We start from the raw sequence: 25,082 nt of genomic DNA on the forward strand, positions 1-25,082 counted from the left end.
AAGAATTGCCAAAGCCAAAAGGTTGGTGGACAACGCAAGACCTGTTGGCTTTGTTAATGCTTAACTCCTTAACCGTGGCACAAATTCTGCTGCGGTGCGGGTGTTCTATTAAGTGGGTGGGTCGCGTTGGCCAACAGACATGCGCAGCACTACCGGGGAAGTGCTTGCCACGGCTGTTGGCCGACACGTACACGCAACGGGTTAATTTTATTTGGGACTCTCTTTTGATAATACCAAAAATTGATTCCATATTCTTAAGATTGGGAGGCTGTAATATATTAGGTTCCAGTTAAAGTGAATAACAATCAAACATGTGCTGGCAGTGTGCAATGGCTATTGTATCTTTACCATCTGTGTTGCAGGACTGTGAGAATATTGTACTGCCACTTCTCTTCAGATCTAAGAAAACAGAATTTCAAATGCCTTTTGGGATAGCCACAACACCTTCACAGCTTAATTTATCATTGTTAATTTGTCATGAGGAACTAGGCTTAACGCATTTATTACATAAAATAAACTTTGCCCCCATACGTTTATGGATGGTACATTGGAACAAGCTCTGGCAATGCCACTAGGTCTCCCCTATGTGAGATCAATTTGCTTTCTCAATGTTTTTTAGACATTTTGCATTGCAGCATGAGCAGCTAGGCAACATGGCTTGAGGTCAAGAAAAATAATCAGCCAGGCTTCTCCAACAATAATATTTTGCAAAAAGATGACAAAACAAAACAAGCACTCACAAAACAAAAATCAAAAGGCTAACTGCCATTGCAGACCTTTGAATTTATTGTATGTTTAATCTTTTTTAAAGCTGTTTTCACCACATGGTTTGTATCATATGTTTTTCTGCCTACGTACATAGATTTTGTAGCATTCTCTTATTCTGCTTCAATGTGAGCCACACAAATATTTCAAAATGTGCCTCTTCATCACTTGCTCTGATTCAATGCATATTTTGTGCGGGGCCTCAGTGCCTCTGTTGCCAATTGGGTTACTGGTTAAGGTGAGTGATATCTTACTCAAGTAGCAACCACAATTTCAATCAAGATAAAGTCACAAGCAAACACGAAATTAACCTGTGCTTTACCCTCTGGTAGCTTGGCACAACCAGGCAATGTGTTAAATATTTAGGCAGAAATTCAAACAGTAATTATAGTGAAAACACAACGCAAGAAAAATAGAACACCAAATTAGAAAAATAGAATTAAATGGAAACAATTATTTGAGATGAAAACAACAAAAACCCATTCAGTACAACCAGAGATAGGCAGATTTAAATGGAAATAGTGCCTAAAATTACAATGAGCTAACCGCGGTTATCGGGTCACGGCAGACTGCGACTAAGTTTCAAATACCTAAAACAGTAAAACAGTGAAAACACCACACAAAATTTAATGATTTCTCACCAGGTTAGAAAGATAGAACTTAATTTATTAAATAAAACAAGACTAAAACAACAAAAATTCAATAAGTAGATTCAGAGATGTTGAATTTTAAAGTTTATAGTAAAAAATAGCGCCAAGAAGCAAAAAGCGCTATTTGGGATATCGTGTTGCCGTGGACCGTGACAAAGCCACAAGTACAGGCCCACTGTGATGGAGTGCGAGCCAGATGCAGAGACCAAGTTAGGCCAGCTAAACAAAGTACCTTAATGTGCAGAGCGTTATGATATATTGCATTGAGGAAGTGTCACACAGTGGCAATTCTTAGGTAGGTGCAGGGCTGCAATGTGGAGTCCTGCATTGTTGTTGAGGATGCCATCAGTAAGGGGCTTGCAATGCGAAGTCCTACGTCGAGGATGCGTTGCACATCAGTGGTTAAGAAAAAGCTGAGGGCTGCGTTGCACAGTCCTGAATGGTCGTCAAGGATGCTATTGACGAGGGACTTGGGATACAAAGGCCTGTGTTGAGTATGTGCCAGTCACTGACAGCTCCGAGGCAGCTGCAGGCTATGATGTGAGGTCCTGTATTGGGGATGCGCCTTGCACTGTGTGGGTTTTGCACACATGGCCAGAACTGGGCTGGCAGAGCACCTTCAGGCCCACTTCCAAGGGTCCAGGACTGGGGGGCACCACTTGGGGGGGGTACTATGGTCTTCGAATCCCTACCAGTAAACACCCTGAAATTAGAGACATATCCAGTCCTACTGTCACACAGCATAGACATCTTAATTCCATAGAGTGCACTCTAGGAATATGTATTGCCTTGCCTAAAAACCAAGTGGCCCTTGAACAAGACCAAAGACTCATCCACAGCTATTTCTTTCCCTGGAACACAGATCTCACAAAATCGATCTACAAAGTGATCAATGGCAAGCTGAATGTTAAAGAATGTTAAAACGACAGTCACAATCAGGGTTATCTTATGGCAACGCTAAACCATTATCAACAGAATACAGCATCCAAAGCAAAAGCAAATGTCAACCTCTATTCATGAATGCCGGATATATAGCCGTTGCCATCAAGGGACTAGTAGACCAATATGAAGACATCAATGGCTTCCTTAGCAAGCCCATCAATAGAGTTAAACCAAGAACTTCTTCATCTCTCCCAGAGTCCACCGGGTAGCTCTAGAGTGGGGCCTAAGGCTGGCACTGTTGTCCCTCAAATACTGTTCAGCATGCAAATTAGTCTGCTCAACAATCTCTGCCAAAAATACATCGTCCATAAACAACTGAAAAAAAGTCATAGGCAAAAGGTTTTCAGTATCAACTCAACTCCCTGGAACACCAGTAAAGTCTAGCAATGTCGGCTGCAAATGCCTGGGGCAACCCAGAGGTCAGCACTTCCAGTGGGAGGCCTTGCAGCCACAGACTACAACCCAGGTGCCTCTTGCTGCACTATCATCACATCAATGTCCTCCCCTAAGACAGGCACTTCATCTTCACTAAGAGTGGCTTCATCATCGGATGATTCCTTGTGGACAGACAACTCACTGCCAGTATCTTCCACTGCCTCCGCTGCCTCAGATGCAGAGTCAGTCTCTGAACCATGGTCAGAGAAAGACTCAAAAAGCATACCATCAACCTGCTGAGCAGTAATCCTGCGGCTAGCCGAAATCCTTACAAAGAAAGGAGACTTCACAAACAAGTCAACAACAACCAATACTGTACAAAATAAGTAATAAACAAAGTGTGGCTTTATCACAAAGATCTATATACTAAAAAACAATATGTCTCACTTGCCAAAGAGAGGAACACTCACCAGCACCTACCCTGCGGACACACAGCAAAAAGCAACAATATCCCACTAGAGATAAAAAACAAAACCAATTATTCATAAGACAATAAAATACACATCGAGCACAAATGCAAAAAGATTTTTACACTAAAAAAACAGAAACCAAACATACTGCTATTATTACGCCATTTGCAAAAAACACATTCATGCAGGGAAATGAAACTCATTTAGAGTAAATAGCACAAAAAATTATTCTCTTACCAAACACATGCAACTACACAAACTGCAGAACCATTAGTAATAAGGATGGCTCACATACAGAGAAACAGTTTCAAAGTCAACCCATTCGGATGGAACGTTTAGGTGTAAGAGTCGACTAAAGAGCTGAATTCTTTATTTAATATAGGATTATAGTTTGTACAGCGGGCTATATGATTATGATCTGCAATGCTTTTATGAATTACTGTTGTAATTATGCCTGTTTTATGATTTGTGCATTTTATAACATACTTGTATACTATGTATTTTGTTGTGTATGATTTATTTTATCTCTTGTATGGTCACTGGATGACTTAATAAAGAGTAACGCCTATTATATTCCCTATGTTTGGATTTGTTACCTTTCCCTCTTATTGTAAAGCGCTCTGATATCCTTCGGGATCAAGTTCGCGCTATAAAAAACTTTAAAACTAAACTAATGAAAGCGCAACCTGGACCATCAATCTAAAGAGCAAAAGTCTTGAACTAGAATAAAAAGGAGAAATAAAACGTTACAATTGCAATTCACAAGAAATAAAACAATTAACATCATAACACGATATATAACTACCCAAATAGTCAATCGGCCAGAAGGCCCTTCATATAGGGCCAAGACAAGTGGGGATGATCTTGCCCAAGGGATCTAGTGGGGTTTTAGCCGGGCTGATCTGTCCACAGGTGGGGCAGAATACAGCAGACAGAAATGTGGCCCCTTGCAAACAAAATAGATCCCTGGTGCCTAGGGGGCAGAAAGGCCCCAAAAAAAGCCAGGGTGGGCAGAAAAAATATCCACAAAATATGAACCCCTTTGGAAGCAACCCTTGCCCAAGGGGTCACTTCCATTTAAAGAAAAATACATCCCTGGTGCCTAGTGGGGGCATTTCTGCTTCACGACCGCGACGCTGTGCGTGATAGTGAAGCAGAAATGCCCTGCAAAGAGACATCAGTGGAGAGGAAAAACTCCTCCCTCTCCCCGATGCCTCTGTGCGAAGTTGTTGGGCTACCCATGGGGGGAGCGCCAGTGCTTCCCCTATGGGTGGGTGCCATGATGGAGCTGTTCCATCATGAGCACACACCCACTGTGGCTCATGGCGGAACCGCTTTGTCATGACCATAGAAAGGGTTAATCCCTGTGGTTCAAAAGATTGACCTGGATACACAAATTTGTTGCTTACTACCAACATCCGAAACTTCAATACTAGGATGTACACCTGCATCCATGGATGATACACTAAACACAAGAGAATCTGCTACTACGGATCACTAACCACTAACCTACTAACCACTGATAATCCTAAACAGTTGACCTTAGCTCTTGCACCCCTGCCCGTACCTCACTTTGCTCCGATTACTGGTTTTTGATGCAAACTGTTTTTTTTGTTCAGAATTCGTTTATTCTTCTAACTTACACGTTGTTGACACTTGGACAACTCTCAACTCGCAGTTACGTTTGTTCCTAGTCCTTAGTGGTATCTCGCATTGGTCTTAATATGGGTTTTGATACAAAGGGCTACATTACGATCTGGCGGTCCACGGACTGCCAGACTTGTTGGGGAATGTCAGTGGCAGTCTCCCTAGTTCCCTATTACAATTTGGGCAGTCTGACCAGCATTGTTCTGCCTCAGCCGCCAGAGAACCACAGTTCCCTGATGGTGTTGTGGTGGACAGGAGGCAGCAATATGCTTGGCAGGGCCGCTGCAGTCCCGACAAGCATATTAAAAGTTTCCTCTGCGCCGGCCGTGCCATGGAGGTTCCTACTCTATGGACACCGTTGTGGAGAGGCAACAAAGGGGGCCCTGCAGGCCCCCCATGCCTCCTACACATGGGTATGCATTAAGTAGGGCACAACATGTGCCCCCCTGCATGCATGGCCCCAGTTCCTGCACAGCATGGATTTAACATTCCATGACATGCAGGAACCGTTTTTGGCGTGCCCATTGCAGTGCCCATTTTCAGGACACCACCATGGGAATGTAAAACAAAAAACACTAGACAGGAGGAAACACCTAATTCGGCAGGTGGCCTGACCATGACTTCGGCTGTGCAGCAGCAGGTGGATCCGGCGCTGCACTGTCAAAGTCGTAATCAGTCCCAAAATGTTCTTTATAGTCCTAATAAGTCTATGCTCCTAGCCTGAATGTTGTCTATCACTTACAAAAATCCTATACAACTCTCAACTAACTCGCTTTTTGACCCTGTGTACTCCTTAGTTCACCTAAAGTCACCTATTTGACGAACAAACCACCACTCTCACTACATTATTCATCTATACCCTTTAAACTATTTTATGGGCCTAGGCGCAACCGCTTGTAGTGTCCACCTCCCACCGTTAGATAGGTCTCTTGCACCATGAAATCATAAAGGCAATAAGAAAATGAAAGCCCGGAAGGCACCCGGCCCAGACGACTTCCCAGTCTAATTTTACTAAATACTCTCCTAGAAGACCTATTTGCACACTTCCTTCCCAGGCTCTTTCGAGGGAACTGCTGCTGAGGCAACTATAATGGTCACACTCAAAGAAGGAAAGAACCGCCACTGCCCCGCCAGAGCCACCAGGGAACCGCCATTCCCTGATGGTGTTGTGGCGGTCAGAAGGCAGCAATATGCTTGGCGAGACAGCAAAGCGGTCCCGCCAAGCATATGACAAGTTTCATGTCATGGAGGTTCCTACTCTCTGGACACCGTGGCGGAGAGGAGACTCCTCCAACCCCAAAAACTACTGCCCCATCACCCAAATAAATATTGATTGCACAATGTGTATAAAAATTCTGGCTCTCAGGCTGGATCCTATCCCCCCAAAAATAATACATTCTTCACAATCCAGATTCATTAAAGGAAGCTTCAGCGCAGATAACACCATACTATTCAGTCACACTATTGAAAAAAGCCCACCATCTCAACCACCCTGTCTGCACGATAGCATTGGATGTGGAGAAGGCCTTCAATAAAATTTGTGGGCATTCCTCCGTGCCACTCTTACCTCTTTCAATCTAGCCCCTCCTTATCTAGGATGATTCTCGCTTTATATAAAGAACCCAGAGGTAGATTAAACATCAATTGCGCCTTCTCCAACTCCGTTAACCTCCAACATGGTGCCAGGCAAGGATGTCTTCTTTCTCCACTGCTATTCTTACTACTGCTAGAACCTCTGCTCACTCTAATTAGAGAAAATGCCCGTGGCCGTCCATATGGGAGAATATAACCTCTGACAATTTTACGCCATCACTTGCGCAATGTAGATACTAGATTGTACAGGACTGGACTCCTACCAGGCTATGCAAACTCAGACTTCAAACCTCTGATAACTGATGGAGCTGTGAAAATGCACTTACGCTAAGAAATTCTGGGTGGGCTTGTCAATACCATCGCACAAATACTACGTAATATTTGGACTCCTAACCTAACTTCCATCGCACTAGGAATCCTCCCCCCAGACATAAAATATACATTAAACAAAGAAGACCGCCTTTTATTAGACATTCTGGTCTCAATCAGTATCAAAGTCATGCTCTCCGTGTAGAAGAACTTATCCAAACTATCCTCCCACACCTGGTGGGAATGGGTTCAATTCAAAAGAGGGGCTATTAACTACCTAAACTCATACTTAAGAACTTCATCAATGAACAGTGGTAAAATCTGGTACAAACTGGACAACTTTATTTCAAGAAATGTCCCGAGACTGAAAAAAAAATTAACAAAATTAATGTAGTAGTTCCCTATTCCATCTCCCCCCATTTCCCTCCACCTATCCCTCTCCGTCAACTTCCACTCCCTCCTCTGCTCCCTACACAACTCTCCTCCAACTCCCTTGCATAACACCCCCACATTCTAGTTCCAGCATAACTGTCTTCTCTTTCTCTTTCTCCTTCTCTCTCTCCCTTTTTCATTTCATCTCCATCTCTTTGACCTACCGTTCACTTATCAGATTAGCAATCAGGGTACCCCGCATACCTCCTTCACAAATCCACTCCTCTCTCTTCCATACAAACAGCAAATAGTTCTATTTAATTTCCCCACATATAATATAATATAGCCTTATAGCCTAAAGGCCTGCTCCAGCGTTAAAGACTTTAACAAGGGAGCGGGACTTTAGTAGCTGGTATAGCCCTGCTACGAAGGGCTATAAGGCTATTAGAACATTCTGCCACTAGTGGGCTTAATGTTCCAACAAATGAAATAAAGGCCTCTCGGAGTTCGAGGGGTTTAAATTCCCTTGGGCTCCGAGGCCTTTGAAAACAACATTGGAATGTTGCTTTGCTGGCCTTAACCGGCCCGTAAAAGCATGGAGCACTCCATTGTCTTCAATGGAGCGCCCAACATTTCAATGTTCTAATAGTAAACAGACCCTCCGACACTATATAAAACTTTATGTACCTTTATGTATTATATTGTATTCATACGACCTGCTGGTACCCCAACATGGACCACTTTTTCTATATGATTTTCAGCTGTACTTTTTTGCTCATACAAAATATCAATAAAAACGTCTTTGAACTTCAAAAGAAACAATCTACATGGTTACATATCCCATACATAAATTTTTTATTTTATTGAAAATAAGAAATTTGATTATTTTAACGAATAGGCTACCTGTTTTGCAGGCCTGGACTCGCACAACTTATACAAGATTGATGACACAGCCTGCGGTGACAAGAATGGAACTTGCATGGACAACAGTAATTACTGTGATGGCAAGTACGTGGAAGGCCAATGTGGAGGGCCTGTGGCTCGTCAGTGCTGCGTAAAGGGTAAGTATGGTTCTAACACTATGCCAAGAAATCAGCAGGTGCAGTGAAATCGGTCATAACAAGTTGCACAAATGTGGGAATAATAAGCAGGCCAAAATGAAGATATATGGCTTAAAAGCATTATTAACTCTGTGCTGTGAAGCTCCAATAGATTTGATGGGTCTATTCACGTTAACCAGAACATGAGACTGCACGACACGATATGATTCTACGGTATTTGGACATTAGCAACATGCGCACGGTGTCCATTCCACAAGGAGAAAGTTAGATAGATGCAGTTGCGGCAGTTGGGAGGCACAAGACAGGCTGTATAGCGTCAATCCACACAATTAATTAGCGAAAATAGAGCTGTGAAGCCGTCGAGAATGGAAGCGTTCGAAACGGTGATGGGCAGTTAAATTCATTAAAAAAAAACTTTATTTGGTTCAAATTACAATCCGTAAACTAGAAACTAAGCAAACAACATTAAAGTACATTTTTAAAGTTACTCTAACACCTTTTTAAGAAGAAGAGAAAGGCGAATTCTCCTACCGTCACGGTTAAAAATCAAAGATAAAATGTCACTGTCTTCCACCACAATCATCGGGAATGTCACAACAACTCAACAATTGTCTTCATGTTTCGCTCGAACCTAGCAGACGCGCTGATGCAGATGTAATACCGATTTCACAAATGGCAAAATCGTAAGCATCATAGTTCTCTAAGTACCCCTCGTCAAACTCTAACTTCCAACAGCAGTAGTAGGCCCATTCCGAATGATAACAAAAGTTATTTATCCCCAGAGGAAAATAATTAATACAAACCTAGGTGGACCCCAGCCTACAGGTTAAAACACTGGGGTTTATTAACAAGTCCTTTGCGCCACCAGTGCGTCACTTTTAAAATGGCAAAAGTGACTTACAAGCGGCGCAAAGCGCCTGTAAATAAGCCCCATTTTATATTGGCATAAAAACAATTAGGCAGTTGTGCCTGCTGCCGTAAACTAGTAGTGGGGTGGTGGTGGGGGGGCGCTTAAAAATAAAAAATGTAAAAACTACGTTACCTTCCAGCTGGCAGGCCACTGCCTCTCTTCTGCGCTCTCCGTCCTCTTATTGGCTTCTGTTGGAACAAGAAGCACCCAGGCTTCCTAAGCCAATCATAATGCTGGAATGCAGCATTGTGATTGGTCTAAGCACCGTGGTTCGGCCCTCAGATGGGGAATGGAAGCCTGGGCTTGTCCTCCGCTCAGGCCCTAATGCGCCTGGGTGGAGAATGGCCAAAAAACTGCCTCAGCACAGAAAAAGAAAATGATAATAACATTGCGTTATAATTAAATGTTTCCTTTTTGACTGTGCTGAAAGGCAGTGGGGCAATGCACCTCCTCTTTAGCCCCTGCATTTAAGGGTATATTTGCAATGAAATGGACCAGTGCGGCACCACAAGCAAATCTAATGCGCCTAGCTGCTTCATTTAAAAAATGCAAGGATGCACCATATTAACAAGAATACGGCGCACCCCTGTACTCACCTCTGCACCGGCGCAAAAAAAACTGCTTGTCAAATTTGTATGATCTTGGGTTACGGGTTCAAGGAGTGCTGTAACTCCGAAACGTGTTGGGTGATATCTGTTGCCAGTGTCGAAATAAAGGCACTGTAACAACTCTACAAGTGGCTGTACTGTGGTGTTTTTTGCCGGTGAATCCTTATTGCGCAGAGATTGCAGATATAGGAAACTAAATTTTTATATATATATATATATATCAGAACAAGGTTTGACATAAGCTTGGAGGCGCACACAAAGACACAAGTGGGACCCCAATTTTGCAGCGAGGTCCGATTTATTTCATTAAAAACCGGCATTCCTTGACAATTATTTCAGCAGAGTCCTACGCGTTTCGAGGCTCCTGCCTCTTGATCACGGACATGGTTTAGCGATGGCAGTAGCTTCTCTGCAAGTCCCGCTTTTCAAACTGCAGTACCTGCCCCCAGGTGGAATGACGTCAGTATTCAATCTGCAGGTTTGCTGGGACTTGTAGGCTTTAGTTCATTTTCCCTTCCCGAAGCTGCTGTCAATCACCCTTCCCTTTCGTTGCTGTAACCCTCCAGTGGGTATGTGAAAGACAAAGCCGGTTCCTATATTTGAAGTTGCTTGGTCTCTCTGCGTTGCGAGGCTCTCGTGTCTCACTGCAGTCCATGTAAGTTGATGGCGGTGCATGCTCCACGACCTGGCTGGCCGTAAATATCAGAACAAGGTTTGCCATAAGCTTGGAGGCGCACACAAAGACACAAGTGGGACCCCAATTTTGCAGCGAGGTCCGATTTATTTCATTAAAAACCGGCATTCTTTGACAATTATTTCAGCAGAGTCCTACGCGTTTCGAGGCTCCTGCCTCTTGATCACGGACATGGTTTAGCGATGGCAGCAGCTTCTCTGCAAGTCCCGCTTTTCAAACTGCAGTACCTGCCCCCAGGTGGCATGACGTCAGTATTCAATCTGCAGGTTTGCTGGGACTTGTAGGCTTTAGTTCATTTTCCCTTCCCGAAGCTGCTGTCAATCACCCTTCCCTTTCGTTGCTGTAACCCTCCAGTGGGTATGTGAAAGACAAAGCCGGTTCCTATATTTGAAGTTGCTTGGTCTCTCTGCGTTGCGAGGCTCTCGTGTCTCACTGCAGTCCATGTAAGTTGATGGCGGTGCGTGCTCCACAACCTGGCTGGCCGTAAATATCAGAACAAGGTTTGCCATAAGCTTGGAGGCGCACACAAAGACACAAGTGGGACCCCAATTTTGCAGCGAGGTCCGATTTATTTCATTAAAAACCGGCATTCTTTGACAATTATTTCAGCAGAGTCCTACGCGTTTCGAGGCTCCTGCCTCTTGATCACGGACATGGTTTAGCGATGGCAGCAGCTTCTCTGCAAGTCCCGCTTTTCAAACTGCAGTACCTGCCCCCAGGTGGAATGACGTCAGTATTCAATCTGCAGGTTTGCTGGGACTTGTAGGCTTTAGTTCATTTTCCCTTCCCGAAGCTGCTTTCAATCATCCTTCCCTTTTGTTGCTGTAACCCTCCAGTGGGTATGTGAAAGACAAAGCCGGTTCCTATATTTGAAGTTGCTTGGTCTCTCTGCGTTGCGAGGCTCTCGTGTCTCACTGCAGTCCATGTAAGTTGATGGCGGTGCGTGCTCCACGACCTGGCTGGCCGTAAATATCAGAACAAGGTTTGCCATAAGCTTGGAGGCGCACACAAAGACACAAGTGGGACCCCAATTTTGCAGCGAGGTCCGATTTATTTCATTAAAAACCGGCATTCTTTGACAATTATTTCAGCAGAGTCCTACGCGTTTCGAGGCTCCTGCCTCTTGATCACGGACATGGTTTAGCGATGGCAGCAGCTTCTCTGCAAGTCCCGCTTTTCAAACTGCAGTACCTGCCCCCAGGTGGAATGACGTCAGTATTCAATCTGCAGGTTTGCTGGGACTTGTAGGCTTTAGTTCATTTTCCCTTCCCGAAGCTGCTGTCAATCACCCTTCCCTTTCGTTGCTGTAACCCTCCAGTGGGTATGTGAAAGACAAAGCCGGTTCCTATATTTGAAGTTGCTTGGTCTCTCTGCGTTGCGAGGCTCTCGTGTCTCACTGTAGTCCATGTAAGTTGATGGCGGTGCGTGCTCCACGACCTGGCTGGCCGTAAATATCAGAACAAGGTTTGCCATAAGCTTGGAGGCGCACACAAAGACACAAGTGGGACCCCAATTTTGCAGCGAGGTCCGATTTATTTCATTAAAAACCGACATTCTTTGACAATTATTTCAGCAGAGTCCTACGCGTTTCGAGGCTCCTGCCTCTTGATCACGGACATGGTTTAGCGATGGCAGCAGCTTCTCTGCAAGTCCCGCTTTTCAAACTGCAGTACCTGCCCCCAGGTGGAATGACGTCAGTATTCAATCTGCAGGTTTTCTGGGACTTGTAGGCTTTAGTTCATTTTCCCTTCCCGAAGCTGCTGTCAATCACCCTTCCCTTTCGTTGCTGTAACCCTCCAGTGGGTATGTGAAAGACAAAGCCGGTTCCTATATTTGAAGTTGCTTTGTCTCTCTGCGTTGCGAGGCTCTCGTGTCTCACTGCAGTCCATGTAAGTTGATGGCGGTGCGTGCTCCACGACCTGGCTGGCCGTAAATATCAGAACAAGGTTTGCCATAAGCTTGGAGGCGCACACAAAGACACAAGTGGGACCCCAATTTTGCAGCGAGGTCCGATTTATTTCATTAAAAACCGGCATTCTTTGACAATTATTTCAGCAGAGTCCTACGCGTTTCGAGGCTCCTGCCTCTTGATCACGGACATGGTTTAGCGATGGCAGCAGCTTCTCTGCAAGTCCCGCTTTTCAAACTGCAGTACCTGCCCCCAGGTGGAATGACGTCAGTATTCAATCTGCAGGTTTGCTGGGACTTGTAGGCTTTAGTTCATTTTCCCTTCCCGAAGCTGCTGTCAATCACCCTTCCCTTTCGTTGCTGTAACCCTCCAGTGGGTATGTGAAAGACAAAGCCGGTTCCTATATTTGAAGTTGCTTGGTCTCTCTGCGTTGCGAGGCTCTCGTGTCTCACTGCAGTCCATATAAGTTGATGGCGGTGCGTGCTCCACGACCTGGCTGGCCGTAAATATCAGAACAAGGTTTGCCATAAGCTTGGAGGCGCACACAAAGACACAAGTGGGACCCCAATTTTGCAGCGAGGTCCGATTATTTCATTAAAAACCGGCATTCTTTGACAATTATTTCAGCAGAGGAGCACGCACCGCCATCAACTTACATGGACTGCAGTGAGACACGAGAGCCTCGCAACGCAGAGACAAAGCAACTTCAAATATAGTAACCGGCTTTGTCTTTCACATACCCACTGGAGGGTTACAGCAACGAAAGGGAAGGGTGATTGACAGCAGCTTCGGGAAGGGAAATTGAACTAAAGCCTACAAGTCCCAGCAAACCTGCAGATTGAATACTGACGTCATTCCACCTGGGGGCAGGTACTGCAGTTTGAAAAGCGGCACTTGCAGAGAAGCTGCTGCCATCGCTAAACCATGTCCGTGATCAAGAGGCAGGAGCCTCGAAACGCGTAGGACTCTGCTGAAAAAATTGTCATAGAATGCCGGTTTTTAATGAAATAAATCGGACCTCGCTGCAAAATTGGGGTCCCACTTGTGTCTTTGTGTGCGCCTCCAAGCTTATGGCAAACCTTGTTCTGATATTTACGGCCAGGCAGGTCGTGGAGCACGCACCGCCATCAACTTACATGGACTGCTGTGAGACACGAGAGCCTCGCAACGCAGAGAGACCAAGCAACTTCAAATGTAGGAACCGGCTTTGTCTTTCACATACCCACTGGAGGGTTACAGCAACGAAAGGGAAGGGTGATTGACAGCAGCTTCGGGAAGGGAAAATGAACTAAAGCCTACCAGTCCCAGCAAACCTGCAGATTGAATACTGACGTCATTCCACCTGGGGGCAGGTACTGCAGTTTGAAAAGCGGGACTTGCAGAGAAGCTGCTGCCATCGCTAAACCATGTCCGTGTTTAAGAGGCAGGAGCCTCGAAACGCGTAGGACTCTGCTGAAATAATTGTCAAAGAATGCCGGTTTTTAATGAAATAAATCGGACCTCGCTGCAAAATTGGGGTCCCACTTGTGTTTTTGCGTGCGCCTCCAAGCTTATGGCAAACCTTGTTCTGATATTTACGGCCAGCCAGGTCGTGGAGCACGCACCGCCATCAACTTACATGGACTGCAGTGAGACACGAGAGCCTCGCAACGCAGCGAGACCAAGCAACTTCAAATATAGGAACCGGCTTTGTCTTTCACATACCCACTGGAGGGTTACAGCAACGAAAGGGAAGGGTGATTGACAGCAGCTTCGGGAAGGGAAAATGAACTAAAGCCTACAAGTCCCAGCAAACCTGCAGATTGAATACTGACGTCATTCCACCTGGGGGCAGGTACTCCAGTTTGAAAAGCGGGACTTGCAGAGAAGCTGCTGCCATCGCTAAACCATGTCCGTGATCAAGAGGCAGGAGCCTCGAAACGCGTAGGACTCTGCTGAAATAATTGTCAAAGAATGCCGGTTTCTAATGAAATAAATCGGACCTCGCTGCAAAATTGGGGTCCCACTTGTGTCTTTGTGTGCGCCTCCAAGCTTATGGCACGCTTGTTCTCATATTTACGGCCAGCCAGGTCGTGAAGCACGCACCGCCATCAACTTACATGGACTGCAGTGAGACACGAGAGCCTCGCAACGCAGAGAGACCAAGCAACTTCAAATATAGGAACCGGCTTTGTCTTTCACATACCCACTGGAGGGTCACAGCAACGAAAGGGAAGGGTGATTGACAGCAGCTTCGGGAAGGGAAAATGAACTAAAGCCTACAAGTCCCAGCAAACCTGCAGATTGAATACTGACGTCATTCCACCTGGGGGCAGGTACTGCAGTTTGAAAAGCGGGACTTGCAGAGAAGCTGCTGCCATCGCTAAACCATGTCCGTGATCAAGAGGCAGGAGCCTCGAAACGCGTAGGACTCTGCTGAAATAATTGTCAAAGAATGCCGGTTTTTAATGAAATAAATCGGACCTCGCTGCAAAATTGGGGTCCCACTTGTGTCTTTGTGTGCGCCTCCAAGCTTATGGCAAACCTTGTTCTGATATTTACGGCCAGCCAGGTCGTGGAGCACGCACCGCCATCAACTTACATGGACTGCAGTGAGACACGAGAGCCTCGCAACGCAGAGAGACTAAGCAACTTCAAATATAGGAACCGGCTTTGTCTTTCACATACCCACTGGAGGGTTACAGCAACGAAAGGGAAGGGTGATTGACAGCAGCTTCGGGAAGGGAAAATGAACTAAAGCCTACAAGTCCCAGCAAACCTGCAGATTGAATACTGACGTCATTCCACCTGGGGGCAGGTACTGCAGTTTGAAAAGCGGGACTTGCAGAGAAGCTGCTGCCATCGCTAAACCATGTCCGTGATCAAGAGGCAGGAGCCTCGAAACGCGTAGGACTCTGCTGAAATAATTGTCAAAGAATGCCGGTTTTTAATGAAATAAATCGGACCTCGCTGCAAAATTGGGGTCCCACTTGTGTCTTTGCGTGCGCCTCCAAGCTTATGGCAAACCTTGTTCTGATATTTACGGCCAGCCAGGTCGTGGAGCACGCACCGCCATCAACTTACATGGAATGCAGTGGGACACGAGAGCCTCGCAACGCAGAGAAACCAAGCAACTTCAAATATAGGAACCGGCTTTGTCTTTCACATACCCACTGGAGGGTTAGAGCAACGAAAGGGAAGGGTGATTGACAGCAGCTTCGGGAAGGGAAAATGAACTAAAGCCTACAAGTCCCAGCAAACCTGCAGATTGAATACTGACGTCATTCCACCTGGGGGCAGGTACTGCAGTTTGAAAAGCGGGACTTGCAGAGAAGCTGCTGCCATCGCTAAACTATGTCCGTGATCAAGAGGCAGGAGCCTCGAAACGCGTAGGACACTGCTGAAATAATTGTCAAAGAATGCCGGTTTCTAATGAAATAAATCGGACCTCGCTGCAAAATTGGGGTCCCACTTGTGTCTTTGTGTGCGCCTCCAAGCTTATGGCAAACCTTGTTCTGATATTTACGGCCAGCCAGGTCGTGGAGCACGCACCGCCATCAACTTACATGGACTGCAGTGAGACACGAGAGCCTCGCAACGCAGAGAGACTAAGCAACTTCAAATATAGGAACCGGCTTTGTCTTTCACATACCCACTGGAGGGTTACAGCAACGAAAGGGAAGGGTGATTGACAGCAGCTTCGGGAAGGGAAAATGAACTAAAGCCTACAAGTCCCAGCAAACCTGCAGATTGAATACTGACGTCATTCCACCTGGGGGCAGGTACTGCAGTTTGAAAAGCGGGACTTGCAGAGAAGCTGCTGCCATCGCTAAACCATGTCCGTGATCAAGAGGCAGGAGCCTCGAAACGCGTAGGACTCTGCTGAAATAATTGTCAAAGAATGCCGGTTTTTAATGAAATAAATCGGACCTCGCTGCAAAATTGGGGTCCCACTTGTGTCTTTGCGTGCGCCTCCAAGCTTATGGCAAACCTTGTTCTGATATTTACGGCCAGCCAGGTCGTGGAGCACGCACCGCCATCAACTTACATGGAATGCAGTGGGACACGATAGCCTCGCAACGCAGAGAAACCAAGCAACTTCAAATATAGGAACCGGCTTTGTCTTTCACATACCCACTGGAGGGTTAGAGCAACGAAAGGGAAGGGTGATTGACAGCAGCTTCGGGAAGGGAAAATGAACTAAAGCCTACAAGTCCCAGCAAACCTGCAGATTGAATACTGACGTCATTCCACCTGGGGGCAGGTACTGCAGTTTGAAAAGCGGGACTTGCAGAGAAGCTGCTGCCATCGCTAAACTATGTCCGTGATCAAGAGGCAGGAGCCTCGAAACGCGTAGGACTCTGCTGAAATAATTGTCAAAGAATGCCGGTTTCTAATGAAATAAATCGGACCTCGCTGCAAAATTGGGGTCCCACTTGTGTCTTTGTGTGCGCCTCCAAGCTTATGGCAAACCTTGTTCTCATATTTACGGCCAGCCAGGTCGTGGAGCACGCACCGCCTTCAACTTACATGGACTGCAGTGAGACACGAGAGCCTCGCAACGCAGAGAGACCAAGCAACTTCAAATATAGGAACCGGCTTTGTCTTTCACATACCCACTGGAGGGTTACAGCAACGAAAGGGAAGGGTGATTGACAGCAGCTTCGGGAAGGGAAAATGAACTAAAGCCTACAAGTCCCAGCAAACCTGCAGATTGAATACTGACGTCATTCCACCTGGGGGCAGGTACTGCAGTTTGAAAAGCGGGACTTGCAGAGAAGCTGCTGCCATCGCTAAACCATGTCCGTGATCAAGAGGCAGGAGCCTCGAAACGCGTAGGACTCTACTGAAATAATTGTCAAAGAATGCCGGTTTTTAATGAAATAAATCGGACCTCGCTGCAAAATTGGGGTCCCACTTGTGTCTTTGTGTGCGCCTCCAAGCTTATGGCAAACCTTGTTCTGATATTTACGGCCAGCCAGGTCGTGGAGCACGCACCGCCATCAACTTACATGGACTGCAGTGAGACACGAGAGCCTCGCAACGCAGAGACCAAGCAACTTCAATGAAGGAACCGGCTTTGTCTTTCACATACCCACTGGAGGGTTACAGCAACGAAAGGGAAGGGTGATTGACAGCAGCTTTGGGAAGGGAAAATGAATTAAAGCCTACAAGTCCCAGCAAACCTGCAGATTGAATACTGACGTCATTCCACCTGGTGGCAGGTACTGCAGTTTGAAAAGCGGGACTTGCAGAGAAGCTGCTGCCATCGCTAAACCATGTCCGTGATCAAGAGGCAGGAGCCTCGAAACGCGTAGGACTCTGCTGAAATAATTGTCAAAGAATGCCGGTTTTTAATGAAATAAATCGGACCTCGCTGCAAAATTGGGGTCCCACTTGTGTCTTTGTGTGCGCCTCCAAGCTTATGGCAAACCTTGTTCTGATATTTACGGCCAGCCAGGTCGTGGAGCACGCACCGCCATCAACTTACATGGACTGCAGTGAGACACGAGAGCCTCGCAACGCAGAGAGACTAAGCAACTTCAAATATAGGAACCGGCTTTGTCTTTCACATACCCACTGGAGGGTTACAGCAACGAAAGGGAAGGGTGATTGACAGCAGCTTCAGGAAGGGAAAATGAACTAAAGCCTACAAGTCCCAGCAAACCTGCAGATTGAATAATGACGTCATTCCACCTGGGGGCAGGTACTGCAGTTTGAAAAGCGGGACTTGCAGAGAAGCTGCTGCCATCGCTAAACCATGTCCGTGATCAAGAGGCAGGAGCCTCGAAACGCGTAGGACTCTGCTGAAATAATTGTCAAAGAATGCCGGTTTTTAATGAAATAAATCGGACCTCGCTGCAAAATTGGGGTCCCACTTGTGTCTTTGCGTGCGCCTCCAAGCTTATGGCAAACCTTGTTCTGATATGTACGGCCAGCCAGGTCGTGGAGCACGCACCGCCATCAACTTACATGGACTGCAGTGGGACACGAGAGCCTCGCAACGCAGAGAAACCAAGCAACTTCAAATATAGGAACCGGCTTTGTCTTTCACATACCCACTGGAGGGTTAGAGCAACGAAAGGGAAGGGTGATTGACAGCAGCTTCGGGAAGGGAAAATGAACTAAAGCCTACAAGTCCCAGCAAACCTGCAGATTGAATACTGACGTCATTCCACCTGGGGGCAGGTACTGCAGTTTGAAAAGCGGGACTTGCAGAGAAGCTGCTGCCATCGCTAAACTATGTCCGTGATCAAGAGGCAGGAGCCTCGAAACGCGTAGGACTCTGCTGAAATAATTGTCAAAGAATGCCGGTTTCTAATGAAATAAATCGGACCTCGCTGCAAAATTGGGGTCCCACTTGTGTCTTTGTGTGCGCCTCCAAGCTTATGGCAAACCTTGTTCTCATATTTACGGCCAGCCAGGTCGTGGAGCACGCACCGCCATCAACTTACATGGACTGCAGTGAGACACGAGAGCCTCGCAACGCAGAGAGACCAAGCAACTTCAAATATAGGAACCGGCTTTGTCTTTCACATACCCACTGGAGGGTTACAGCAACGAAAGGGAAGGGTGATTGACAGCAGCTTCGGGAAGGGAAAATGAACTAAAGCCTACAAGTCCCAGCAAACCTGCAGATTGAATACTGACGTCATTCCACCTGGGGGCAGGTACTGCAGTTTGAAAAGCGGGACTTGCAGAGAAGCTGCTGCCATCGCTAAACCATGTCCGTGATCAAGAGGCAGGAGCCTCGAAACGCGTAGGACTCTGCTGAAATAATTGTCAAAGAATGCCGGTTTTTAATGAAATAAATCGGACCTCGCTGCAAAATTGGGGTCCCACTTGTGTCTTTGTGTGCGCCTCCAAGCTTATGGCAAACCTTGTTCTGATATATATATATATTCACTAAAAAAAACATAGGTGAAGTACTGGGTTTTTAAGAACCCAGCGGTGCCAGGGAACACACCCTAAGACTTCGAGTCCTTCCTGTCCCAGACTACAGAAACACAGAGTCTTCTTGGTGAAGTCAAAGATCGAATTTATTGGCTGCAGCCAGTAACAGGTATCCTAGAAGTACAACACGGTGTATATTCTCAGGAGACTGCTCAACTTACAAAGCCAGCCATCCCTTTTTATACAAAATATTATGCTTTAGGCAAACATTCCTCATTTTACAGTTGACCATTCACATATTTTCACAACAAAGAAAAAGCAGATTCACGATGACAAGCCCATTTTCAGTTTGTCCATCCCATAACCAATTTCCCGGCAAGGCCCAACATTTTCATCAGATATCGGACGGACCCCTAATAAAATCGGGCACCTCCTCCTCGTAAAGCAGGTCATAAAACAGAAAGAAGAGACAGGTGTGTGTAAGATTTGGCGTGGTTTGGATGTGATGAAAGGTTTATGGTTTGCTGTGCCTTGATACTAATCTCGATCGGCCACTGGGAGAGGAACTGGCCGAACAGGTTTGGCTTTAGGCAGTGGAGTCAGCTTGCCCAGGTCACACAAAAGTCAGCAAAGGTGTACCTGTCCTTAAGACTCGTTTTGACCTTAGTCATCAGCCTATGTGAGGGCAACCACAAAATGGCTGCCATGCACAAAATGGAACCTGAGGGTTCAGGACGGAATCCCTGATTTAATGGTGATCTAGCCATTCGAGTACGCCGAAAATACCTGTATATAGTATATTCGTTATTCTCGGTCTGATGATACCAAAATCGTCATGATTTGACGATGTTTATGACACGGGTCCAGAATTTTCAGTACCACAGACCCTCCTTTTGCCCTTACATAGGCAATCAACCTATACTTACGCTAATCTGAGTCCAGGTCTATATTCACAAATTCATTGAGATGTTGCTGTAGCATCATCCCATTGCTTAGCTCGTCCCTTGATACAGGTTTCCTTACACATGATGTAGCACAGAGGCCACATATAGCAGGAGCACACTGTACGCACAGACAAAACAGGAAAAGGATGGCTAAAATCATCCCAATGACCATCAGAATCTCCCATCTTCAGGCGGACATCAGTTCCCAGAACCACCCCTTCAACGACCAATCTCCTTTATCCACATGAATAGATTCAGAGATCTTATGTAGTCTGGAGATGGCCTGGTACACTGTTGGAGCGTTATCTGGAATGAAAACACAGCAACTCGATTGGATAACTTTACATACCCCACCTCGGTCTGCAAGTATGACGTCTAACGTGACCCTGTTTTGAAGGGTCATAAGGCGATCCGACTGGAGCTCAGCAGTCAAGTTACTAAGGGCACCGGCAGTTACAACTACGGTGGATTCAACCACTCTCGTCAATTGCCTTATGTTCCTGCTGTTAACCATAGGTTCCCAAAACGGCAGAAAACCCTTAAAGAAGTCTCCAAATTCTTGTCCTGCAGTGTCTTCTTTACTGAAGACACCTCTAACTATCCTTGTCTTATGGTAATCTGCTGCAGTTGTGTAGGTGGGAGGCAACAGGAATGAAACAAAACATGTGCCTGAGAAGTCAGGGGGCAACCATGTGTAGGCTCTATCATGACAGATGAAATAGGTACCCTTAGCTGCTAGGAACGAAGGGGAAGTATGAGATGCAAAGACATATGTTTCCGTGCAGATACTTTTTCCTAACTGAGCTCTGGGATTCTTGCCATTACCTTGCAGACATAGGTGACCCTGATGAGGTACAATCCAAATCGGGGAGGATCTCTTAGCTCGCTGTGTCTCACTCAGAGTAACTCCGTATCCGGTCACGTTCCATCCAATATATGCTAGTGTCTCATCTCTCGGGATAGTCTCATAGGAAGTATCTTCCCTAATCATATCTACTATACCCTTAACTAGAGCACTATTATTTGGATTATCTTCTACAGAACGTAGGGGGTGGACTTCATGTGCATAAATGAACATCATTCTGTATGCCCACACAGAACCATTATGGCTGAAAGGTAGGACCAGGTAAGGGATACCTTTATCAGTAGTGTGAGGCATAAGACCACACACCCAACAGTTAGTTGTGTTCACTACTAATTGGTGTTGGTGCAAAAGCTGAACGAAGGAGTTATTGATAAACTCTAATCTCCTAGCGGACTCATGTTCAGGTAAAGGGTGAAAAGAATGTGAGGAAACAGTAGAAGGAGGCATGGGCTGTGCTGTGGGTGCAAATGTCACTTGAAAAGAGAATAAAACATATCCTATTAAAAATATCATTACACTAAACAACATGAAAATGCATAATATCAAAAAGCGTTTCTTGGTCATTATTCTACAAATTTTAGCTTTAAGGCTCATCTCTTTGGCAGGTCTCTCCATCTCGAAAAACTCCATCCTCTCTAATTGCTGCTCGCGATGGTAGGGTGTTCTATGCTAAGGAATGCTTCTGTCATTCCAGGGCAACTCCCTTAGACCAACCAGAACCGTCGACCTAACGTCTTCGGCTGCACTCCAAAGACTTCGTCAACCGCGACCCTACAGCTGAACCCGGATGGTGGTTCGAAAAACAAAAATAAAAAAGTTTCTCAGATGAGAGAGCTGCACTTTCAGAAATAGCAAAGGAAAGGAATTTTTTTTTATTAGTCCATAGTTCTCGGCCTCAGATTATAACGTCTCTTTCCAGGTAATGTCTGATCTTGCAACAAGGGTTCAGGCTCGGTAGTGTCCAGTCAAATTGACGGTGGCACAGCTTCTTGCAAAAGATTGTCACTTTCACGTTCAGTAATTGTTCCTTTTACACGTGCATCGCTGAAAGGCAGAAAACGAGGCACAGTCTCAGTCTCAGAGTCAGCAATACCCTCCTGGACCCATCGGTCGTACGGCAGAGTCAAAGGAACCCTCTTGCAGTGTACGCCGTGGATCCAGTTCTTCTTCCCTTCCACTCGCACGGCTGATCTTGTTGATAGCAGGACTAGGTAGGGGCCTGTCCAACGGGGCTGATCATTCTTTGTCTGCTGGAAATTTTTCACCAAGATCCACGAACCAGGATTGATAGTGTGTCCTGGAGCTTCAGAGACCTGAGGCAGAGTATCGTGAACCTGTTGGTGTAAAACACGCAATTTAGCCGTCAGATCATACAAATAATCAAGCAGTACAGGGTGTTCAATTTCACTGAATTTTGTCGGCCTAGGCACTCCCCATATGTTGGCCGGGCGGCCGAACACGATCTCATATGGACTAAGTCCCACTCGTGAGTGTACAGTCATTCTTGTCGATAGAAGTGCTAATGGTAAGGCATCGGGCCATTTAAGACCAGAGCTTGCTTGTATTTTGGCCACTTTCAGTTTTAACGTGCCATTGTAGCACTCTACTAGTCCAGCTGATTGGGGGTGATTTGCAGCATGAAACTTCTGCTGGATCCCTAGCCCTTCACATACTCTCTTCATCACTTGACCCACAAATTCGCTTCCATTGTCACTCCAGACCATTCTCGGCATTCCAAACCTAGGGAAGAACTCTTTGACAAGGGCTTTAGCTGTGGACATGGCAGTGTTGTCCTTCAGGGGATATGCTTCTACCCATCTTGAAAAGGCACAAACAACATCTAGTACGTATTTTAAGTTGTTGCACCTCTCCATGTGGATGAAATCTAGCTGCAAAACCTCGAACGGATACGTTGGAGGCGCAAAATGACCAGCTGGAGTTGGGGTTCCCCTACCGGAATTGTATTTCAAGCACACCATGCAATTCTTGACCACATTCTCTGCGCATTTTGGGATTCTAGCATTTTGCCATACTGGAGCCAACAACTTACAGATCCCTTTCACACTGATGTGAGCCATTCCATGCGCCATTGTAACCACTGCAAGCACGTACGCATCGGGTAACAACCATCGCTGTTGTTCTGACAATTCAACCCAACAACCATTTGCATCCAATTTACCCGTACTCTCTCTCCACACACTCAACTCTTTCTCTGTCGCTTCAGCTTGAATAGATTTCGCACTCTCTATCGTATCCTCACACATTCCAATGTCACCAACCCATCTCGCAGGGCCTGCAACATACATTCGACTCATCACATCTCTTGCTGTTTCTTTTGCGATTTCATCAGCAAATGCATTGCCGCGACCAACATCATCAGTAACCTTCTTATGTGCACTGCATTTCACAATCACAACTTGCAACGGCAAAGTAAGTGACTCAAGAAGCTCATTCACCAACTGACCATGCTGTATCTTGGCTCCATGCGAAGTCAGAAACCCACGTTCTTTCCACAATCGTCCAAAACTATGGGCCACACAAAATGCTTACTGGCTGTCCGTATATATAGTCACTTTCATTCCTTTTAACAACACACACGCTCTTGTAAGTGCAATCAACTCTGCTGCTTGAGCTGAATTATGTGGGATACGTGCAGCTTCAACAATCGTATGCAAAGTCGTAACAGCATATGCTGCAGTCGTATCACCATTCGGAAGCTTGAAGCATGAACCATCCACCCATAAGGTACCATCACACTCCACAAGAGGAGTGTCTCTGAGATCTACTCTCCCTTTCGTTTCTTCCTCTGTCTTAAGAAAACAAACATGCTGTTCAGAAACATCTGTTTCTGCTACAATCGGCAACAACGTAGCTGGATTCAACGTGTTGCATCTTTTTATGTGCACATGACTCGCTAAAAGTGTCAACTCGTAACCTGACAATCGAGCACTAGTTAAGTGCTGTGTCTTGGTCCTGTTTAACAAAATGTCCACTGCATGTGGAACCATTACAATTAACATATTATTCATAACTAACCCAGCAGACTGCCGAATAGAAACTGCTGCTGCCGCTGTGGCTCTCAAGCAACTTGGCAACGCTCTACCTACTGGATCCAAAGTCGACCAAAAATACGCGCATGGACGTTGCTTGTCCCCAAAAGACTGTGTCAACACTGACAATGCACAACCTTCTTTCTCATGGACATACAGTGTAAAGGGCTTGCTGTAGTCGGGGTACCCAACACAGGAGCCGAACACAATGCATCACGCAATTCGGTAAAACTTTTCTGACAATCTTCAGACCATGGAAGGGGATTCGGTGTATCTTTACGAGTCAATGCCACCAAGGGTTTGGTCAGTAAAGAAAAATTCAGTATCCATTGCCTGCAATAGGATGTAATGCCCAAGAAAGCGCGCACTTCTCTCTGTGTCCTTGGCACACTCAATTTTGCAATTGCCTGAATTCTTTCTGGGGTCAGTTTCCTTCCCTCCTTCGATAAGAGATGACCTAGGTAGGTCACTTCTTGTCGACAATATTGCAATTTCGAAAGGGACACTTTGTGATGCAAATCAGACAAATGACGCAACAATGACAATGTTGCTTCTTTACAAATTTCCTCAGTATCTGCAGCGACTAATAAATCGTCAACGTACTGAATAAGGGTAGCGCCATCAGGTAGAACACTTGTATCAAGCTGTGTTTTTAAAGCCTGACTATATATCGATGGACTCTCACAATAGCCCTGGGGAGCGTGTTTGAACCGGAAGGTTCGTCCTCCTAAACAGAAGCCGAAAATATCCCTGCTCTCCTCGGCAATCGGGATGCTGAAGAAAGCATTCTTCAAGTCAATCACCGAGAACCAAGTCGCAGAAGCTGGAATCATAGTCAATAGGGCAGTGATATCAGGAACAACTGGAAATTGTGGCACAACGATTTTGTTCACCTCTCTAAGATCAATCACAAACCTGTAAACAGGTGGCTGAGAAGGGTCAGTACGCTTCAAAACAGGCAAAACCGGGCTATTGCAAACGTTGCCTCTTGTCTCCTCAATTACATCTTTTTCAATTAAATCATAAATGATCGCTAGCAACGCTT

The 25,082-nt window shown here is 45.9% G+C and overlaps 1 protein-coding gene across 2 annotated transcripts in view; it reads left to right on the forward strand.

Moving 5' to 3' along the window:
* The window catches only part of LOC144797658 (uncharacterized), a 208,810-nt gene that overhangs the window by 166,208 nt on the left and 17,520 nt on the right, over positions 1-25,082 (forward strand). For both annotated transcript variants that reach the window (XR_013603436.1, XM_078668369.1), the window contains exon 3: positions 8,038-8,184. Coding sequence is in view for 1 of the 2 variants with exons in the window: in XM_078668369.1 (XP_078524495.1) it covers positions 8,038-8,184 (147 nt within the window). In the remaining variant the exon portion in view is untranslated. The remainder of the gene's footprint in view (positions 1-8,037; positions 8,185-25,082) is intronic.

The sequence above is a fragment of the Lissotriton helveticus genome, chromosome 12 (genome assembly GCF_964261635.1).
Source record: "Lissotriton helveticus chromosome 12, aLisHel1.1, whole genome shotgun sequence".
NCBI lineage: Eukaryota > Metazoa > Chordata > Amphibia > Caudata > Salamandridae > Lissotriton > Lissotriton helveticus.